At 43.6% G+C, this 18,290-nt stretch overlaps 1 protein-coding gene across 2 annotated transcripts in view; it reads left to right on the top strand.

Annotated features, from left to right (window-relative positions):
* Window positions 1–634: 634 nt before the first annotated feature.
* The window catches only part of ANXA13 (annexin A13), a 56,176-nt gene continuing 38,520 nt past the window's right edge, over window positions 635–18,290 (top strand). The window contains exons 1-2 of one of the 2 annotated variants that reach the window (XM_060035303.1): window positions 635–707; window positions 2,067–2,189. In XM_060035303.1, the coding sequence (XP_059891286.1) occupies window positions 657–707; window positions 2,067–2,189 (174 nt within the window). In that variant the 5' untranslated portion in view covers window positions 635–656. The remainder of the gene's footprint in view (window positions 708–2,066; window positions 2,190–18,290) is intronic. The other variant, XM_060035302.1, reaches the window with a different exon arrangement.

Below are 18,290 nucleotides of genomic sequence, written 5' to 3'. Positions count from 1 at the left end.
AAAATGTACCATCCGCACATATTACTTTTTAAATTTAGAAACTAGCTAAATTATAAAAATGATGTTAGCATAACTCAATGTAGCCTTCAAAAAGATCCTTTGTAATAATAAGGGTGATGTTAGTAAAATAAGAAGATTTTTCAGTCTTGTTTGGTTAATGCTTTTATCACTCCAAGGTATAAAATCTTAGTGAAAACGTACACTTTTTTTTTTTTTTGGCCGCACCATGCGGCTTGCGGGATCTTAGTTCCCCGGCCAGGGATTGAACCCAAATCTCCTGCTTTGGGAGTACAGAGTCTTAACCACTGGACCACCAGGGAAGCTCCTAAAGGTATAAAATTTTAAATGAACACCTAAAATAAAAAATAATAACTCTTTCAATAATCCAGGAGTGAGAAAGCTTTAGCCCTTTAGCTGTGAATAAGATATTCAACTTGCAAAGCCAACACTCGATTTATTAACAAATATTTTAGTTTTAAAAGATGGCCAACCAAGGCAGCGTGGGCAGGTTAAGATCATTTGTAGCTGCTGCCACTCCCTACCCATCCCCAACAATGTATTCAAATGCAATGCCAACGGTTACTTATTAAACTCAAGAGATATTATGCCCTGGGAAAACCATTATAAACTTGGCCTGTAGGAGAACTGATCTCTTAATGAAATACAGAACAACTATCTCTGAAAGAAAGAAAATGGGCAATCGCCATGTAAGTATTTATTGCTTTCGGGAATCAAACCAAGTTCTAATTTTGGTTAGCATGTGGAGAAATTTAAACTATGAAATCATGATTGATACTTTTATACTTTATCATTGTGATCACTCCTAATTGTTGGTTTTCACAACGGCAAACCATGCTTTCAAAATGCATTTGGAATATATTTTTTCTCCATTAGTCAGAAATCTCTTTGGAGGCGTGAAAGAGAAGTATTTAAAACAAGGTGGTAAACGGTGCTTGCAGAGAGCAAGCAGTTAAAATAGTATTTAAGGAATATATGACTAAAGGTGTTAGTTTGCAGCAAAGCTGCACAAAGTTTCATAGACTGTGCCCATCGGTGTTTTGGGAATACAGGCTCATGTTGCAAATATCAGTAGATAAAGATACAAGTATTCTCATAAACCTATACAACTCGGATTGAAAGGTGAAAATATCCCAGTATTTTTTCTAAACAGCACCAAATGACCAGATATTTGCAAATACTCACGGAATGGATTTAATATTTTACTTTTCTTCTGAAATGTCTAGGCTCATGTGAATAGCATGTCTATAAACTATTAATGGCTAAAAACTGACAAAAATACTACCATTTGGAGCTAACTATGCATAAGGCAGGTCAGAGTTAAATCTTGATTTTTTTTTTTTTTTTACAGTGAAAAAGGTATATTTAAAGCTATGGCAATAAGAATTTTAATAAGGTTTTGTTGCACCTAATGTGGCTTCCCACAGGAAGACGGATTTATTGTGTGTACGCTAGGAGCAAAGAGAATAAAACTCCAAAATCTTCTGTAAACTAGAACTTTGTTAATAAGATTTTCTCCTTTGCTCTAAATCAAACTTGTGCTCAGATGGTGGCAAACCTACAAGCGTTTTCTTCAAAGAGGCATTATTTTTAAAATCATCTGTAAGTAGCATTTTCATACTAGCCAAGGTTACGAAGCTTCCATTTAGATTATCTTTCAGAGAAACTGAAACCTACTTTTAAAATACTTCTGATCCTGGAAAAATTTTTTTAAATAATAAAATAAAATACTTCTGATCCTGCCTGGGCTTCGTGGTGGTCCAGTGGTTTGGACTCCAAGCTTCCAGGGCAGGGGTCATGGGTTTGATCCCTGGTCAGGGAACTAAGATTCTGCAAGCCATGCAGCGCAGCCAAAAGAAAAAAAAAAAATTTTTAATAGATAAAATAAAATACTTGTGAACCATGCAGAGGACCTCAGGAAAAATCATTGGCTCCTGGTTTAGCAGCTTAAGAGGATGTTTTCACCCCTTGAAAGTCACCCCTTGAAAGGGGCAGCGGGCTTGTGTGAGTGGTCTAGCATTTTATGTATTTCTTTTTTGAATCCCCAGAGCCAATCTTACTCCCTGTCAGAAGGCAGGCAACCGTTGTACGAAGGGCAGGCCCAACCCTTGGCAGCCGTGCAGCCTCTCAGCCACCCATCAGGGAGTGGAGAGCCAGAGTTCCATCAGCCTGTAAGCACTTTATTTTCCCTCCAAATCATAGGTATGACCAGGCTTTCTCATGGGCCCATATTACTCACCAGTGACTTGTTATACTGGACCGTCTACAATCCTCTGGTCTGAAAATGTCACCATCAGGCATTACTTCCAGGCAGGGAAATTTTTCCCTAGAAAATGTTTGTTATAATATTTGCAGCTAAGGTAAAAATGTAATTTAGAAACTCAGCTTCCCTTCCCAACAGTGTCCGCTTAATGGTGTACTGGAACAGAGTACATGATCCTACACCATGCCCCTGTGACACTGTAGAAAATATTAGTGGAATTTAACATGTGCATAAAGAATGAATATGTTCTAAGACTGTGCTTCTAGATGAGTAAATGCAAAACCTTTTTAAAGGACAAATTACTGCATCAGACAATGACTTGAATGTGTACAAACTTAAAACTACGATGTTTATAGTTTTAAAGCAACTACACAACCAAAACAAATTTGCAAACTAAATGCTAGTAAAATTCAAGTCCATGATGTGCAAAAGTATGTTATTGATTTAGTGTAACAGATAATGTTATTTTGCTGAGATTAAATGTAAAAATGGCGCAGATTGCTATAATGTGGTTTTTCTGAGTTGCAGCGTGTCTAAAATATGATGCAGTGTGTGACTTCTTAGCTCTCCTGTCACGTTTCTGTATCCAAACTACTGAGAAACTTTTGTTTGTATGACTCCCTGTAAGACAATTGGGCCTTCTCTTGGCTAAAATGCAGGCTTTTTATATTAAACCTCCCTCTGTTCTCTGTTCTTTCACCATGAGCTTGTAACAATTAAAGTACGGCTATTTGGTATGCTTTTTAAATAGAAACACAAATGCAGGCATTGAAGTCACATGCTAGCCCCTGCTCATCCTCATGACACAGGATGCTTTATATTTGTTTTTATATATTAGTTACCATCAGCACTAAAGACACTATATAAAAAGCCTACTAGGAAGGTTGAATTCCCAAAAACATGTCCACAAACCAGAGTCCACAGATAACTGTTTGACAGATATTGCTCTAAAGCCAATAGAATGTTGGCCAGGAAATTACATTTTCCAAGGTACTCTGATATGGAATCCTAGCCAATTCTGAAAACTGAAAAATTACTTTTTTTTCGCTTTCCTCCAATCCTTTTGCCATCATTTTTTGAACTCAAGACATAGTGTTTGTGCCTAACCTATTTGGAGCAGTAATAACGGATACTTGGATATCATCATTTGCTGAAACACAGTGTTCAGAGTTTGCTTAGCCTGGAGGCCATGTCCCTGTGCTCAGTGAGCTCTGTGCAGAGACAGAAAAATAGATCCACAGGAAAAAACTTACGTTCAGCCAGATGACTCTTCTACTCTACTGTGTGAATTGTTTTCAAGAGAATCACCATCTAGAGGAAAATAGAATATTGACACAAAGAGTGAGATGACTTTGCCATAAGAGTGTGGCTATAGGTAGCAGAGTCATAGACAGGAAGCAAGATCTAGGGGTGCCATGGATAAATGTGGAAATAATCACAAACTCAAGAGGACTGTTGATTTCTGGAAATTGTTTTCCAGACTACTGCACAGGTGCTAGAAAGGACTGCTGCCTTGTTACTCATAGTATGGACCCTGGGCTAGCAGCAACATCCACGTGGCCTGGGTGCTTTTAGAAATGCAGAATCTCAGGCCCACTCAGACCTACTGAATCAGAATCTACATTTTAACAAGATCCTCAAGTGATTCCCATGCACGTTGAAGTCTGAGAAGCAATGGACTGGGGAACAAGTTCTTAAACTTGGCTGGGTGTTGGAGTCACCTGGGGAGTTCTAAAAACCACTGATGCCTGAGTCCCACCCCTAGAGAGTCTGAATTAATTAGTCTGGTCGTTGGCCTGGGCGTTGGGATTTCTAAGTGCTCCCCAGGTGATGCTAATGAGCACAGAGTTTGAGAAACAGTGAACTGCACACCACGATCCGGACAAGACTAGCTCAGCACACCGCTGATGTCATTCTGAGGGTCGGTAAATGAAAACCAACTTGTAAATGTTAGACCATCTGCTCAGCGATCTGCCACAGTGTTTGTCAACATGCCACGTTTATGACTCACTTGTGGTAATAGTTAGCCAACACAAATATTGTCTGAAATGGAGACTAGTTTGGGACTTGTAGCAGGAGTTCCGAACCAGCAAGTTCAGAAGAAGGTGGATCGGGAATACCTAGGAGCTACATGACAGGTGGGGACCAGGTCCAGATTCCTGAGAAAAGAAGGGAGGCTCTAGAGACAGGTGAGAATGCGTTTGGGAATTTGAGACAAAAGTAAGCACGGCTTGGGGCTTCCCTGGCGCAGTGGTTGGGGGTCCGCCTGCTGATGCAGGGGACACAGGTTCGTGCCCCGGTCCAGGAGGATCCCACGTGCCGCGGAGCGGCTGGGCCCGTGAGCCGTGGCCGCTGAGCCTGCACGTCCGGAGCCTGTGCTCCGCGGCGGAAGAGGCCACAGCAGTGAGAGGCCCGTGTATTGCAAAAAAAAAAAAAAAAAAAAAAAGAAGTAAGCACAGCTTTAACCAAGAGTGTACACTCAACCGTGATCCTCAAACTCAAAGAATCGCAGTGAACCCCAAGCAGAAACCAGCCTAGACCATGCAGTAGTATCTCTCCTATCAGGAAACCTTTTGTCCCAGAAAGTTAGTCCTTCATATGACCACTATCCATAAGAGGAAACAAAAATGGCCTCTGATGTGAACACATGACACGCACTAAGGCATACCTTCTCTATTCAATGACAACTCCCCCACTTAAAGTCTAGCTACATTTTTTGGCACAATTACACGATCTGGGCTGTGGAGATTTCTTGGCTCTAATAGATTAAAAGCAGTCATTTTAAAGAGGTGGGGGGAAAAGCCTGGCAAGGACAAAACCACTGACAGAAGGAAGAACATGCAAACTGAAAACTTGACCCAAGAACTCTAGTTATAGGAACCCAGGGTCACTTCGTGTAGGGGATGGATTCCAGCGTAACCCAGCGCACCTGGGCAACTCTGCTCTACAGCTCGGCAACATGAATCCAAAGGCCCAGCAAAGGTGGGCACCACTGTAGGTTTAAAAGGGCCTTTTGAAATGATGAAGATGATGGTAATAACAGACATTTTTCAAGTGCTTGCTAGACTGTGCGCAGTTCTGAGAGCTGTGGTCCTAGTGTAGAAGCATGGGTCTACTATCAGGTATTCCTCAGTGCAATAGTCCCAAATGTGGCCCCCAGACCAGCATCGTTTAGTATCGCCTAGGCTTTTGTTAGGATTGCAAATGATCAGCTCCCCACCCCCAGATCTACTGAATCAGAAACTCTGGGGGTAGTGCCCAGCAATTGCCGCTGAAAAAGCCCTCCAGGAGATTCTGATGTTCCTTAGTGTTTGAGAACCAATGTTGAAGCAAAAGCCTCCCACAGGCCTCACTAGAGCTGTGCCCTTGCTCTGACCACGAACCATCCCCACCCCTCAGCCTGCCCACATGCCCTGACCATGGCATTTCAAGCCTTCTTAGCACCATGCCCTCCTCCTGGGCTTCTTACACCAAATGCAACCCAGAGAACTACCTCTTCCTGCTCCTTCCTCCACCCCAGATCAGGCCGCACACTCTCCTGCCTCCCGTCTCAGAGCTGCACAGTGAACTGGCGGCAGAAAGGCAGGGAGCCACTCTCCGTCCTCTCAGCCAGCTCGACATATTCTTTTAGAGAAACTACCAGAATCCAGGTGCTGTTTGAGGTTCTGGAGATAAAAAGAGGAATAAGATAAATGACCACAGTCCATGCCCTCAAAATAGCTCACAGTCTGGTCAGGAGGCACACAAATAAATAATTATAATGACGTGTGGTGGACACACTAATAGAAACGTGTCCACGGTAACAAGGTTCAAAAGTTGGACAGAGGAGGGAATGATGCCCTGTGGGAGAAGTGAGAGTAGAATAGGGTTTCTAGAGTGGAGAAAGGCATTCTTTGTGATGCAGGAGCACAGAGAGGTCCAGGAAGGCTGGTGCTGCTGGTGAGTTGAGCTCTAGCCCTGCCAAAGCACTCAGCACATCATACAGCAATTGCCTGGGCAGCTGCTACCCTGTCCCCCAGGCTGTGAGCTTCTGGAGGCAGACACTGTGTCTTACTCACCGCTGTAGCTCTGGGGCTTGACACATAACAGGCGTTCCATACGTATTTTTGATAGAAAGATCGATGAGCAGGGACAGAGAAAGGAGACAAGACTAGACAGGAGCACAGGGTTGAGACCCGAAGTCCCTTGCATGCCATGCAATGTATATTGGTTTCCTAGGGCTGCTGTGCAAACTACCACAAACTGGGGGGCTTCAAACAATGGAAATTTATTCTCCCAAAGTTCTAGAGTCTAGGGACTTTGAAATCAGCATGTTAGCAGGGCCACACTCCCTCTGAAGGCTCTAGGGAAGAATCCTTTCTTGCCTCTTTCAGACTCTGGTGGCCCTGGGGCACTGCATTCCTTGGCTCCTGGCAGGATAACCCTAATTTCTGCCTCCATTTTCACAGGGCCTTCTTCCCTATGTGTCTCTATGCTTTCTCCTCTTCTTCTAAGGACACCAGTCATTGGCATTAGGACCCTCCCTAAGTCCAGAATGAGCTCATCTTTCTTTTGTTTTAAACCACCTGTAGAGGTTTGGCGTTCTTTCCTTATTTATTTATTTATCTTTGGCTGCATTGGGTCTTTGTTGCTGCAGGTGGGCTTTCTCTAGTTGCCTCTAGCGGGGGCTACTCTTCGTTGCAGTGCATGGGCTTCTCATTGCAGTGGCTTCTCTTGTTGCGGAGCACAGGCTCTAGGCGCGTGGGCTTCAGTAGTTGTGGCACATGGGCTCAATAGTTGTGGCTCAGAGGCTCAGTAGTTGTGGCGCATGGGCTTAGTTGCTCTGCGGCATGTGAGATCTTCCTGGACCAGGGCTCGAACCCGTGACCCCTGCATTGGCCGGTGGATTCTTAACCACTGTGCCACCAGGGAAGTCCTGAGCTCATCTTGAGATCCTTAACTAATTACATCTGCAAAGGCTCTACTTCCAAATAAGGTCACATTCTGAGGTTCTGAGTAGACGTGAATAGGGGACACTATTCAACCCATTACACCAAGGAAATTGCGCTTTATTGCCTTAAGCTAGTGGTGGTTTTTAAACTTTGCACAACAGATTCCTTTGGAAGGCTTATTTAAACAGAGAGCTGGGCCCCATCAGCAGAGCATCTGATTCAGTAGACACTCTATGGTGGGGCCTGAGAATCTGTATCTCTGACAAGTTCCCTGGTGATGCTGATGCTGCCGGTCTAGGCACCACATTTTGAGAACCACTACCTTAGGCAGTAGAGAAGCCCTAATCGATCTCAGACAAGGGGATGACAAGGTAAGCACTGCCCTTTGGATGGACCATGCTGGAAGCTGGTGGAGAAAGGTCTGGAGAGAAACATGACCAAAGGCAAGTAAAGCACTTGAAAGTCAGCACTTCCAAGTAAAGCACTTGAAAGCCTGGAGAAAGATGATGAACCCCTGCCCCCAACTAAAACAGTGACGATGGGATTGGAGAGACGAGGACAGATCGGAGGGTCAAATCGACATAACTGGCTGACTGACAGGATATGGGAGGTGAGGGACAAGAAAGACTACAGAGGGGCTCCAAGGTAACTGGCTTGTGCACGCAAGTGGATGATGGTGACGCACCCAGGGGATGAGGCAAAGTTTGCAAGGTGAGAGGATGAGTTTGGTTTGGGGATCTGTTGAGTCTGAGATTTCTGTGTTCCACCTGGGTTTAATGCCTAGCAGGTAGCTGGATCTGGAACTCAAGAGAGAAGTCTGGGATTGAGGTAATTTGTGTGTATAAATTCTGTTTTTTGTCTGTTTTGTCTTTAAGTTAGTATGTATTTGTTCACAGACTACGGGACTCACAGTGGCTTAAATAACAAAGACTTTTTTTTTTTTAACATCTTTATTGGGGTATAATTGCTTTACAATGGTGTGTTAGTTTCTGCTTTATGACAAAGTGAATCAGTTATACATATACATATGTTCCCATATCTCTTCCCTCTTGCGTCTCCCTCCCTCCCACCCTCCCTATCCCACCCCTTAATGATTAACCCTAACAGGAATCTGAAAGGAGGGCACTCTAGGGCTGGTTCAGCAGTTCAGTCACGTCATTAAGGACTCAGGCTATGTCTGCCTTTCCATTCTGCCACCCTTGAGGTACTGGCAACATCTCCCCTCCTGGATGCAAGATAATGGCCATGTGTGTGTTCAAGTTAGTAATCTCACATGATAGGGTCACAAGGAGGAAGGAAGGGGATGGAGAAAAAAAATGTCTTTCTCCTCCTGTACCAGTCCCCTATCAGTAAGGAACATCTTTTGGGAACGCCCAGGCAGACATCCCTTTCTATCTCATTGGCCAGAATTGGTCAAAAGCCCATCCTCGACCAATCACTGGCAAAGGTGAAGGGGATAGTGATGGATCATGATTCATCTCCAGGGCTGGGAAACCATCTTGTCAGCTAGCGTTCTTTCCTCTCTCTCTCTCTCTCTCTCTCACACACTCTTTTTCTTTCCATGTCCTAGCCTTATTCTCTCCTACTGAAAATGAACTTTTTCTTTTCAGTGATGGGGGAGGCAAAAGGAGTTGATGAGAGGGAGGCCTGGCCACAGGTAGTTCAGGCACCACAGAGAGTCCCATGGCCTCACGTAACTCCAGATTAACTACCCCAAGGAAATGAGTTTTCTCTAAGCATCTATACATACAATGCCAGGGACAATTCTGATTGGCTGAGGTATATGCCTACCTCTTTGAATATCACTGTGGCCAAGGTGGACCTTACCTATCGTTAGGGATGGGCAACATTGCTTTATCAGTATTGCTTTCTTATAACTATTGTTTTTATTAATGTTACTACTTCAATGACTATGACTACTATTGGATGGACTGAAATAGAAAGAGAATGAAGATTTGAAGGTCAGATGGGAAGGCAGTAAACGAATTCACCCTTTCAGTGACGGAGGTTTGGATTGTGGTGGGAATGAAAAGGAAGATAAAAATGTTAAGAAGAATTTTAAAGAAATAATTAATAAGTTTGGATCCAATGCACATTGCAACTCTCTTACCAGGGGAAGAATAACATTCATTGTTTTGATTCTGGAGGAGACAAAAACTTGCTCAAAGCAAATTTAGCTCTTTCACCTTGTTTCCTTTTCAGCAAATCTGAACTTGTTCACATACTGTTGGTTATGTCCTACTACACGGCACTATTCCATGCTGTAACGGCTCAGCTCAGCCCCCAATATTTTCACTTTTCACTTCCATCTGCCCAGTTATCATTGACTCTGGAGGATGCCAGAGTACACTAGCTTCCTTTCTTCCTGTAAGCGATGAATCCCAAGTTCATACTCTCAGCGAATTGGCAAAAAACAAAAGAAAAGAAAAGAAAAAAAAACACCAGCCTTTGGCAATAGAAGAAGGAAATGGATAATTCTTTTCCAATGAGAAAAGTGCTTCATTTTTCATAACTCTTGAAGGCATGGTTCCTTTCACAGTTGAGAAATAGTCGTCACCTCCCCATCACCACCTTTCCCTCAACTTTTGTTGAGGCAGTACAGCAGTCATTGGATATCTAGAGGTGTAACCCTCTTCAGAGGTCTCTAATGCCCCAAACAATCAGTGGACAACCTCAAAGCAGACATTTTCCCCAGGACACAAAGTCTGGTTTCAAGACAATGCATATTATTCTGCCTCTAGAAGAAATTCTGAGTTGTCCAGCCCAACACAGTACTGAAAGGCCCCCAAGAATGAGCCAACTGGGGCTGCCAGTGAGGATGTGATGCAGACAAAGAGGCAGGGGGTGATGACAGACTTCTCCCTTTGGACCCACTTTAACTCAAATTCTTCCTCCTAGTTACCTTATCCCACTACTCATCTTTCAGATTTGTCATCTGGGTTCCTTTGAAATCAAATCAAAGAGAGAAAGACACCATGGTCCACTTCTAATCCTCCCTTTTAGGTAACCACAGCGATGCGTTCTTTGTGACTGGGGACCTTGCTTTAGTCAGTACCTATGTACCATTTACCACTAGAAGCTCAGCCTTCTCAACACCTTCAAGTAACATGTTGACAGAACTGTTATAGCCATTAGATCAGGGCTGTAGACCCTTCACATATCAGATTTTAGCACTATTGGCACTTGCAACCAGATAATTCTTTGCTGTGAGGGGCTGTTCTGTGCCCTGTGGGATGTTTAGCAGAATCCTTGGCCTCTATGACTAGACACCACTAACACTCCCCTATTTGTGACAAGCAAAAATGTCTCTGGACATTGCCAAATGTCCTCAGGGAGGCAAATAGCTCCTGGTTGGTTGAGATCCACTTCATGAGACACAGACCTTAAATGGGAAAGCTGGGCTAGTGGGCAGATGTCCCCATAATGTCTTTATCCGGCTGAATTTCCACCAGCGATGATGCATCCCTGCCCCTCTGGTCTAGGCTCTCCCTCACACTGATTTGCCTCTCTTGTCACAGGGTAAAAGCCAACGCATCTTGAAGCTTGACCCTTGTCCTCCTGTTGATGACAACTGAGAGGTGGTGGTTTTCCCCCAAAAGGCTGTTAGCTCATAAGTTCTGATGGCCAGAATGCAAAGGGCCTCCCTGCAGAAATACCCAGTAACAGGGCTGCTAAGCTACTGGTTTTCCTGCCTAGATGAACAGTGCTCATCTGGAAAGACATAATCATGAGTGAAATAATCAGGAGTCAATCTGCTCACCTCTCCTCTGGGTGTAGCCCCCAAAAGGGCTGCCCCAATAAATCGCCCTCTACCAGAGCTCAGGGCATGGTAGGCCCATCACATTGTTTGCGTTTCTGAGTGTACTGCCAGTAACTTTGGAAACAACGGTACACACCACCTTGAAGAGTCTTAAGTCCACATGTCCTTAAGGTCAGGTCTCAACCCCATAGTCACCTTTGATGGTAAATATCACATTGACATGTATAACCCAGACAGCATAGCCTAAGGAAACTTGTCTCTCTGGAAAATGACCTAACTATACCAATCTTCATTAAAAGGTGTTCTTAAAATGCCAACATAAAAATAACCCCAAATTTAGGAGAAAGATCACTTTTTTAATCTAAAAAGTTTCACTTATTTTTCAGAACACACAGCATATGTAAGCATATATCATATTGAGACCTGATCCAAGGGGATGTTTTGTCTATTTTCAGCCTTATTTGACGAATGATGCAAATATTTGTACCCATTTAGAATGATGGCCGAACTACTAATAGTCATACCTGTCACTTCATAACTGCATCTCTGAAAGGGTGAATAAACAGCAGCGAAGAGCTCCCTGTATTCTCAGCACCTTTCAAAGGTTTCCTAACACGCTTTCCTAGCTATCTTGTCTACATCCTTGGCTAACAGACTTCAAGAGCTGATCCAAGTGAGACTAGGATCTAAGAACAGCAGATTCAGCTTTGTTATCAGTGAGACCACCGTGACCATTAACTTTTTGCTCTGACAAGCATTTACGTAGATTTTGATTTAAAACCAAAAAAAACAAGACTTTTAATCAAATGTATTGTTTCAAGGAAACCATGCCCAAGAAGCGATCAACTTAATTAAACAATATGCCACTAATTACCCAAGATTCATGTTTAAAGATACGAATGACCCCTCGATTGTGTTTCAAATTGCCCATCAGTGACTACTAAACGTATCTGTGGAAATGTCACCAGGATATTTTCCGGCTGACTTCAGTTTATTGACTTTAAATAGTGCAATACTTTGCATTCGTGCTAACTGGTTTCAAAGTACAAATGAGTGACCAGTTAGAGGTGAAAGAACATTGTCCTGAGAGAGAGGAGTCCAGTTTTTTCCATAAGCAAGTAAGTGACCCTGCGCAGATGATTTAACCACCAAGCCTCAGTTTATCTGTAAAATGAGGGAATTGGATACATTGAATAATGTTTCCCAGACTTCAGACTTAAGTGTGACCTTCTTGAACATTGCCAGATACATGTGCCACATGTTGTACTAATAATTCTAGTAACTATTTTCTTTAAATCCACTCATCTTTTTGACACAAATTTATCTTAAAAAGAAACTTTGTATTAGTACCATAAATGGGAAACCAATATCAGTTGATGTTAATACAGAAAGTGAGTGTATTACATGCGAACTAAATACTATTACCAGCCAAAGGCTCAGATCCTGTCACCTGTTTTCTGATAAAAAGACCTTTTGCATGAAATAGAGAAGGTGTTGGCAAAGTAACTATTTGAGGCTTTCTGGACCACACAGCCTTTGTTGCAACTACTCAGTTCTGCCACGGTAGTGTGGAAGCAACCACTGACCAAATATATATGAGTGGGTTGGCTATGTTCCAATAAAACTTTACTTACAAAAACAGGTGATGGGCTGGATTTGGCCCCAGCCTACAGTTTGTCAACCCCTAGACTGGAGGAGTGTGAAAGACATACTATTACCTGGCAAAGACTGACTACTCAGAAGAATCTAGAGAGAATTTTATTTTATTTTTTTAACATCTTTATTGGAGTATAATTGCTTTACAATGGTGTGTTAGTGTCTGCTTTATAACAAAGTGAATCAGCTATACATATACATATATCCCCATACCTCCCCCCTCTTGCGTCTCCCTCCCTCCCACCCTCCCTATCCCACCCCTCTAGGCGGTCACAAAGCACCGAGCTGATCTCCCTGTGCTATGCAGCCGCTTCCCACTAGCTATCTATCTTACATTTGGTAGTGTATATATGTCCATGCCACTCTCTCACTTTGTCCCAGCTTACCCTTCCCCCTCCCCATGTCCTCAAGTCCATTCTCTAGTAGGTCTGCATCTTTATTCCTGTCTTGCCCCTAGGTTCTTCAGAACCATCTTTTTTTTTTTTTTTATTCCATATATATGTGTTAGCACACAGTATTTGTTTTTCTCTTTCTGACTTACTTCACGCTGTACGACAGACTCTAGGTCCGTCCATCTCACTACAAATAACTCAATTTCGTTTGTTTTTATGGCTAACATTCCATTGTATATATGTGCCACATCTTCTTTATCCATTAAAAGGAACTCCTTTCCCAGTTGGAAACTAATGGGCTTTAATACCTTCAGTGTTCCATGTCACTCACTTTGGAAAATGCTTGGTTGAATTTCTACCCTAAGAATCTATGATAAACCTCTTCCCTTTATCTTTTGCTCCTTGGATAAAGTCTAGGATTTCTTACTTGTACAGCCCTCAGTGTATATATTTTTTAAGTTGTCTTCCTCATTCACTGGGATGTCAATGGGAAAGTTCCTAATTTTTATCAGACCCACGGTTCTCAACCTTGGTTGCACATTAGAATTGTTTTTAAAATTCCTATACCTAGTATATACCTATATCTCAATGATTCTGATCTAATAGGCCCAGGATGTGACTCAGTCATTTGTGTATGCTCACAACTGGCTGTGGCAAACTTGCAAAGTCAGTCCCATCCAGGGTGACCAACTATCCCGGTTTCCCTGGAACTGGCCCAGTGTTAGCACTGAAAATCCAGGATTTCCTGGGAAATCCTCAACCTTCGGCAGTCAGACAGTTGTTCACCTTAGTGCCAGCCACCACTGGCAGAAAATCCTCGACTCTCTCCAAGAGGGTCAGGAACAGTTTCAGAGAGGAAATGAGGCTTCAGCAAATTTCCTTATGTAGATCCATTCTCCACTGTTGCCCCTGGAATGAATGGTGGGCAACCAGGTGTTTAAAAAGTGGATGGGCACGAGGATCCGTGCTGTCAGTCCCCAAGCTTCTTCGGCCCTCTGAGGACTCAGGTAAGACAGTGAGGAATCCATCACAGCATCTGTCCTCTGCCTCCCCTACCTCACACTGATAGGCCCCTTGCTAATGAGACAAACCGGCAGTCATTTTGCATAGATTCTGTCAGTAGGGAGAAGTGACCTTTTTTTTTTCTTTTTTTTTCTTTTTTTTTTTGCGGTACGCGGGCCTCTCACTGTTGTGGCCTCTCCCACTGCAGACCATAGGCTCCGGACGCGCAGGCCCAGCGACCATGGCTCACGGGCCCAGCCGCTCCGCGGCATGTGGGATCCTCCCGGACCGGGGCACGAACCCACGTCCCCTGAATCAGCAGGCGGACTCTCAACCACTGCGCCACCTGGGAAGCCCGAGAAGTGGCCTTTTACCTGTGAAAATGTTTGACAGTTTATCAGGTTGGAAAGCAGTCACCCGAAAGGAGCAAACATCAGAAACTGGCCATCCTGCTGGCCTCATGCCTTTTCAGTCTTCAAAATGCCTCCGCTAAAATGCAACTCCCTGGCACACCGTGGTCCTCGAACGACGATCCCTGTGAGCTAAGGGCAAGATGCTTTAGGAAAGGGGGAACTGGAAGATTTGGGGTGAGATGGGGAGAGAAGGAGGAAGAGTCCTGAGAGCCTGTTGGAGATGGTCAGAGAAGCCAGTCCCTCCCTGGCCAGCTCTGATTACCATTATGAGATCTCTCTGCCCAGTACTCTCGTTGTCTTTTTTTCCCCAGCTTTATTGAAATATACAATTGACGTATAACATTACATAAGTTTAAGGTGCACACTGTGTCGATTTAATACACTTATATATTGCAAAATGATTACCAGCATGGCACTAGCTAACGCCTGCAGCCTGGCACTTAGCTACCGTTTCTTTTTTGTGGTGAGAACATTTAAGATGCTTTCTTAGCAACTTTCAAGCATATAATACCATTTATATATATATATATAAAATATATATATTTATACATAATACCATTTATATATATATAGTTTCTGTATTATTTAACTATCATCACTATGCTGTACATTAGATCACCAGAACTTATTCATCTTATAACTGCAAGTTCGTACCCTCCGGCCAACCTCTCCCCCTTTCCCCTAGTCCCTGGTAACCACCATCCTAGTCTCTGCCTCTATGAGTTCATCTTTTTTAGATTCCACATATAAATGATATCATACAGTATTTGTCTTTCTCTGACTTATTTCACCTAGCAGAATGTCCTCAAGGTCCATCCATGTTGTCACAAATAACAGGATTTCCTTCTTTCTCGTGGCTGAGTAATATTCCTTTATATATAATATTCCTTTTCGGGCTTCCCTGGTGGCGCAGTGGTTGGGAGTCCGCCTGCCGATGCAGGGCACGTGGGTTCGTGCCCCGGTCCAGGAAGATCTCACATGCCACGGAGCGGCTGGGCCCGTGGGCCATGGCCGCTTGGCCTGCGCGTCCGGAGCCTGTGCTCCGTAACGGGAGAGGCCACAACAGTGAGAGGCCCATGTACCGCGAAAAAAATGAAAATAAAAAAAAATATATATATATATATATTCCTTTTCTTCCTTCTTTCCTTCCTTCCTTCGTTTCTTTCTTTCTTTCTTTATTTCTTTCTACCACATCCTCTTTATATATTCATCCATTGACAGACACATATGTTGTTTCCACATCTTGGCTATTGTGAATGATGCTGCAGTGAGTCACACTGTCTTATTTTATCTTCCCTAGATGCTGCTGGGTACAGCAGGTATTAGTCCCAGTTTACAGAAAAGAAGCAGAAAATATGATTCTATTTGACTCAGAAGGAATATTGGGAGCAGAGTTTGACAATGACGCCTCTCCTGCACACACACTTTGCCCTGAGAGAGGCTGTCCCTTTTGCCTTGCAAATAGTGATAACTGGCCTTCATTTTTCATTTCACTTCCTATTTTCTCATCATCAAGAATATTTATTGATCCCATGGTCATGCAAGTGGTCCTCAGCTTCTCTGGTCAGCAGACAAGTCACAGGTCTCAACTGGTGTTTCTACTAAAAATACAGCATTCTAATAGTTGAAATGAGCTATCATTAAATTTTTTTAATAAATAATTTTGACAGGAACAAAAAAATGGTTGATGAGAAGTCAATAGTAGAGTTTCTGTATCCAGGCTGTGTAGGTTTGAATTCCATTACTTACTAGCTGTGTGACCTCAGGCAATTAATTAACCCCTCTGTGCTTTGATTTCCTCATCTGCAAAATAGGAGGTCATAATACCTACTTCATAGGGTTGCTGTGAGGACTGAGTGACTATACGTAAATTGCTTGGACCAGTGCCTGGCACTTAGTAAGTGCGTAATATTCAGCTGTCATTCTCAATTTGAAGTGTTTCTCCCATAAGTTTCTCTTAAACTCTTAGCTCCTGCTACTACTTCTCTACAAGTACAAAATCGTTTCTGATTTAGGAGAGAATTATGTAATCAGCTATTTTAAAGTTGCCACACAAGGCACCATGTCAGGCGCTCATTCGACACTCAGCAGGAATCAGGTCAAAAGGGAAGGAAGTAATAAAAATAACGCTGAGCCCTGCCCACATGCCAGCATCCTGCTCAGCACTTTTGATCCATATCCTTATAACAACCCACAAGAGACAGATACTATTATTACCATCTTTCAGATGGGAAAACAGAGACTTAGAAACGATAAGGAGAGAAATAGCATCACGCCAGATTCAAGGGTAGATATCTTGGAACAGGGGGGTTACCTATGTGATCAGAAAGAAGTCTCTCTCCCAAAATGAACCTCAGTATCCCCAACTCTATATAAGGCGAGTTTAGCCCAAACGGCCAATGTTAACTGAAGTACCAGTAACTAACATGGGGATGGTCATTGCTAACGCTGAGGAGAATACAGGCATGTCTGAGCCTCTCCCCAGCACGGCCTTCATTTTGCTCCTGTTTAATAAGAGCAGGCCATCACTTAGTTCTAATCCCGGCCCTCTTTCTAGTCTCCCCAGCCCCCCTCCTGATTCCATGTCAGCTCAAACAGTAGCCCTCTTTAGATCAGCGTACAGAGAGCCCTCTGCCCTCTGCTCCCCAGCATTTCCTCGGAGACTTCCCGTCTCAGAGTCTGGATACCAAGCAACCACTTTTAAATATTTACCGAGGAGACTGCAGTCAGACAAGCCTTCCGGGGAGCAAACAATCCAAATGCCACTCCCATTACAGTTTGATATTATTTCAGAGTTTACGAATGACCCTTACATCCTTATGGCACCCAGCATCCCACCTCCTACGTGCCACCCACCATGTGCTTACTGGCATCCGGCACTGTGCTACTGCATCCCGGACACGACTGCATCCAAACTTCACGCTACCCGTGAGCTGGTGCACCTCCACTGTGAAGAGGAGACGACAAAGGCTCGGGGAGGTGGGTCAGCTTGCCCTAGGTCCTACGACCAGCAAGAGGCAAAGCGTAACTGGACACAGTAGGTCTGACTCCCAAGTCCACATTGTGTCTTTATGTCACATTTAGATCAATCATGTTTGTTCTGCAGCGGCGCTGTGCCAGGTCACAGTAAGCACACATGTACACAGACCCAGAAAGCATCGTGCTGTAGTCTCTCCCTGGAATACCCTTTCCCCCACCTCCACCCCTCCTCTTCCCCCTTTTTTTCTGCTTGCCTAACTCCTACTCATCTTTCAAGAACCAGCACACATGTCAACTTCTCCATAAAAATTCCTCTTTCTCCTCTCAGCTATTGGCAGCCAAAGTGCTTACCATATCATAACGCAATTGTCATTGATCTATTTCCATGTTGATTTCTCTGAGGACAGGGGCTACGACTCATAGACATTGAGTGCCCCCCTCACCTGGGGGAGTGCTTGCCACGCAAGAGATGTTCAGTACTTGTTTGTTGAAGGAAGAGGAGGGAAGAAAAAAAGGAGGTGGAAGGAGAAAAGGAAGAAGGAAAAGGGAAAAGAGAAGGGAGGAGAGGAAGCAGGGGAAAAGAGAGGAACTGTTCAGAGGATGGTCTAATTTGCCTGCTGTGTATTGCTTTTTAATGAATTCACGTGTCTCTCGTGGGACAGTATGTTCTTATTTTCCAGTCTTGATGTTATCCAAATAGAAGATGAGGTCACCTGATCAGGTCATTCCTACTGATGGGCAGGAGTGTATTTAAATACGGGTGTACTCAGGTTGGATGACCCACCTGGAAAATTTTGGTTACTATATAATGTATAGAGCAATGAGTTTGCAAACACATCCCTCAGCTAACTTTTTCACACACCCCTTCCCCAGAGT

This window comes from Delphinus delphis, chromosome 17, assembly GCF_949987515.2.
Source record: "Delphinus delphis chromosome 17, mDelDel1.2, whole genome shotgun sequence".
Taxonomy (NCBI): domain Eukaryota; kingdom Metazoa; phylum Chordata; class Mammalia; order Artiodactyla; family Delphinidae; genus Delphinus; species Delphinus delphis.
The sequence above is the reverse complement of the archived record's forward strand: the minus strand, read 5'-3'. Positions and strand labels throughout refer to the sequence as shown.